The 2,500-nt window shown below is 47.0% G+C and overlaps 1 protein-coding gene across 2 annotated transcripts in view; it reads right to left on the bottom strand.

The window, feature by feature from the left end:
- Nucleotides 1-2,500, bottom strand: part of mnd (L-type amino acid transporter minidiscs) — a 46,670-nt gene that overhangs the window by 32,581 nt on the left and 11,589 nt on the right. For both annotated transcript variants that reach the window (XM_043004533.2, XM_043004536.2), the window contains exon 2: nt 466-1,276. In XM_043004533.2, the coding sequence (XP_042860467.2) occupies nt 466-769 (304 nt within the window). In that variant the 5' untranslated portion in view covers nt 770-1,276. The remainder of the gene's footprint in view (nt 1-465; nt 1,277-2,500) is intronic.

Here is a 2,500-nt window from a genome sequence, read left to right as displayed (position 1 = left end):
ATCGTACATCAGGGGGCATTTTGCTCAATGCCCCCTGCCCCCCCTTCCCCCCCTCGAAGTGTTGACTGACGATTACTGCAAGAAAGCAGGTTCTTCAAAACACGTGCCAAAATCCAAAGAGTTACAATATAAAAACTGCAATACAGTCTTTTTCTTGGAAGCGTCTTTAAAGAGACAAACACTGGTTCAATACCTATAATAAGTCACTTGCATAGGGACATGCAACACTCAATCTAACACCCACTATTGGATGATGTACTTGCAATTTCTGTTTTATTTCTGCCAATCCCTTTTAGTTGGTTAATGACGACTTTATGATTGAAACATGAATTACATTTTAGAAGATCCACCATACACACAACAAGTTCATTGATAGATGAAATGTGTATGTTTTTTTTACTGCTTCTACTCATTGGTATACCGGTAACACTACACAAACAAAACAGGGAAAGTTACATTACTCACCAAGTTCGGCGTAACACAGGGCACCCACGGTAGAGAGAAGGCCCGACACCGCCCACACGATGAGCGCCACCCCAATGCTACCGCTGTATTCAAGCACGCCCTTGGGAGACACGAAGATGCCCGAACCTATGATGATACCCACGATGATGGCAATGCCATCCGTCAGTCCCAGTTCCTTCTTGAGCTTCACTCCAGAGGCGCCATCGCCTTCGCCTTCCCCCTCCTTTGACCCAGCCTGAGACGAGGTCGCCAAGGGCTCGATCTCGGCCGGCGCGGTTGCTTTTATGTCTTGTGCCGTCGCCATGCTGAGGGCTCTCTCCAAGGACTCCAGGGACACTGGTCACGACTACGGTGGTGGCGGTGGTTGTGGTAGTGGTGGTGGTGGTGGTAGTGGTGGCGGCGGCGACGGGCTAGCTACCACAGACGGCGATCGCGCTGTGTGGGCAAGGTAGACACAAGTCCTCCGCACTGACACACACTGAATGCTCGTTGGTGATTTCCAACCCTTGATTTGACAACTCTAAAGCACTTGTGTACATTCTTAAAACATTTTTGCGACTGGCCCTATGAACATGCCCGATATTAGCGATACTTTCGGAAGCTGTTTATTGTGCACTAAAGAGCAAGCACTGAGATGCCCCATACAACGAAGACTCGCTCTCTTGCTTCTCTTTGGTGGAGGATGCGAAATATGTCAATTACTTCGCCGATCTTCTTCGATCAAGTTTCTTTATTCGCATCACTGGGCCGAAAGATCAGCAAAAAGAGGACCACCTGCGGAATGCCTGGAAGCGGTTCACTCTCCTCCAACCTGGAAATAAGTAAAAAGAAACGAATTAGTTCTCAAATGAGCTTGCAAGTCGTCAATTAAAATCAAGTAAACACGAGCCTTTGTGGTCGATTATTGCCTGTAGCACTTTATCCGAAACATTCTCACTAGAAGGGGGGGTGTCAAGAGGGAGAGGCAGGATATAGGTGTCATGCGAGGCAGTACAGTATTATAATCAGGACACAGTGAGTTCGGAATGGCTCGACTAGAGCACACCCACTTCCCTACATGTTAACACGCAGCATCTGTCTATCGCAAAGTTATTTCTAACGTATCCTAATCGATCATTGTATTTGCATAGCCGCACAAACACATTGCTACAGCTGTCCACCTCACTCTGCCCATCTGTTACATGGCGCACCAGGGCCTTTCCTCTCCCTTCCCCTCCTTTCACTGAACTCCATACCTTCTGAACTAACTAACTCTCACTCACTCACTCACTCACTCACTCACTCACTCACTCACTCACTCACTCACTCACTCACTCACTCACTCACTCACTCACTCACTCACTCCACCGCTGCTGTCTCCTGTGTAACTACACTCTAAGGCGGGGCGTGTCCCTGTGTGAGGTGAATACAACCATCATTTCTGGCTATGGGTATTTCCACTTCGGTTTGGTGCTGGGCATCTCCTCGTCCGGAGTGTGACGCTTGGCACGTGTAGCGAGGCAATTATCGGAATGTATATGAACAATATCTGAGTCAGCTAGTGTGTGAGGCGGCTGTGGGAAGGTGATGATGTGGGATAATGGCGTATCACAGGAAACTGCTACTTACAGCCTCCCGCCCTCACCCGTGCCTCACCCTCACTCACCCGTGCCTCACCCTTACCCGTGCTTCACCCTTAACCTCGCCTTTGCATTCATCCTTATCTCATACCTATATTCACCCTTGCTTTGTTAACGAGTATGATCCTATACCGATCCTTGATCTGAAAATATTACATGGTAATATTTGAACGTCTTAAATCTAGGTCCTGGCTTTGGATACACCAAGCTATCTAAAGTCTAAGAAGCATTAAAAAAAAAACACAAAAACACAATTCTTGTTCCTGCTCTTTGTTATATTTACAAAGACTGTTATCTCACCATGACCGTCTTCCTCATCTCGGCCCTTCACGCTGAAGCACACAAACTAGATTCACGTGTTTACATCTATTTGCATCGCCAAGAAGAAGCAAAAAAAAAAAAAAAAAAAAAACGAA

This window comes from Penaeus japonicus, unplaced genomic scaffold (genome assembly GCF_977035675.1).
Source record: "Penaeus japonicus unplaced genomic scaffold, GWHDUDI00000001_assembly GWHDUDI00000034, whole genome shotgun sequence".
Classification (NCBI taxonomy): domain Eukaryota; kingdom Metazoa; phylum Arthropoda; class Malacostraca; order Decapoda; family Penaeidae; genus Penaeus; species Penaeus japonicus.
This window is presented reverse-complemented; position numbering and strand designations above follow the sequence as displayed.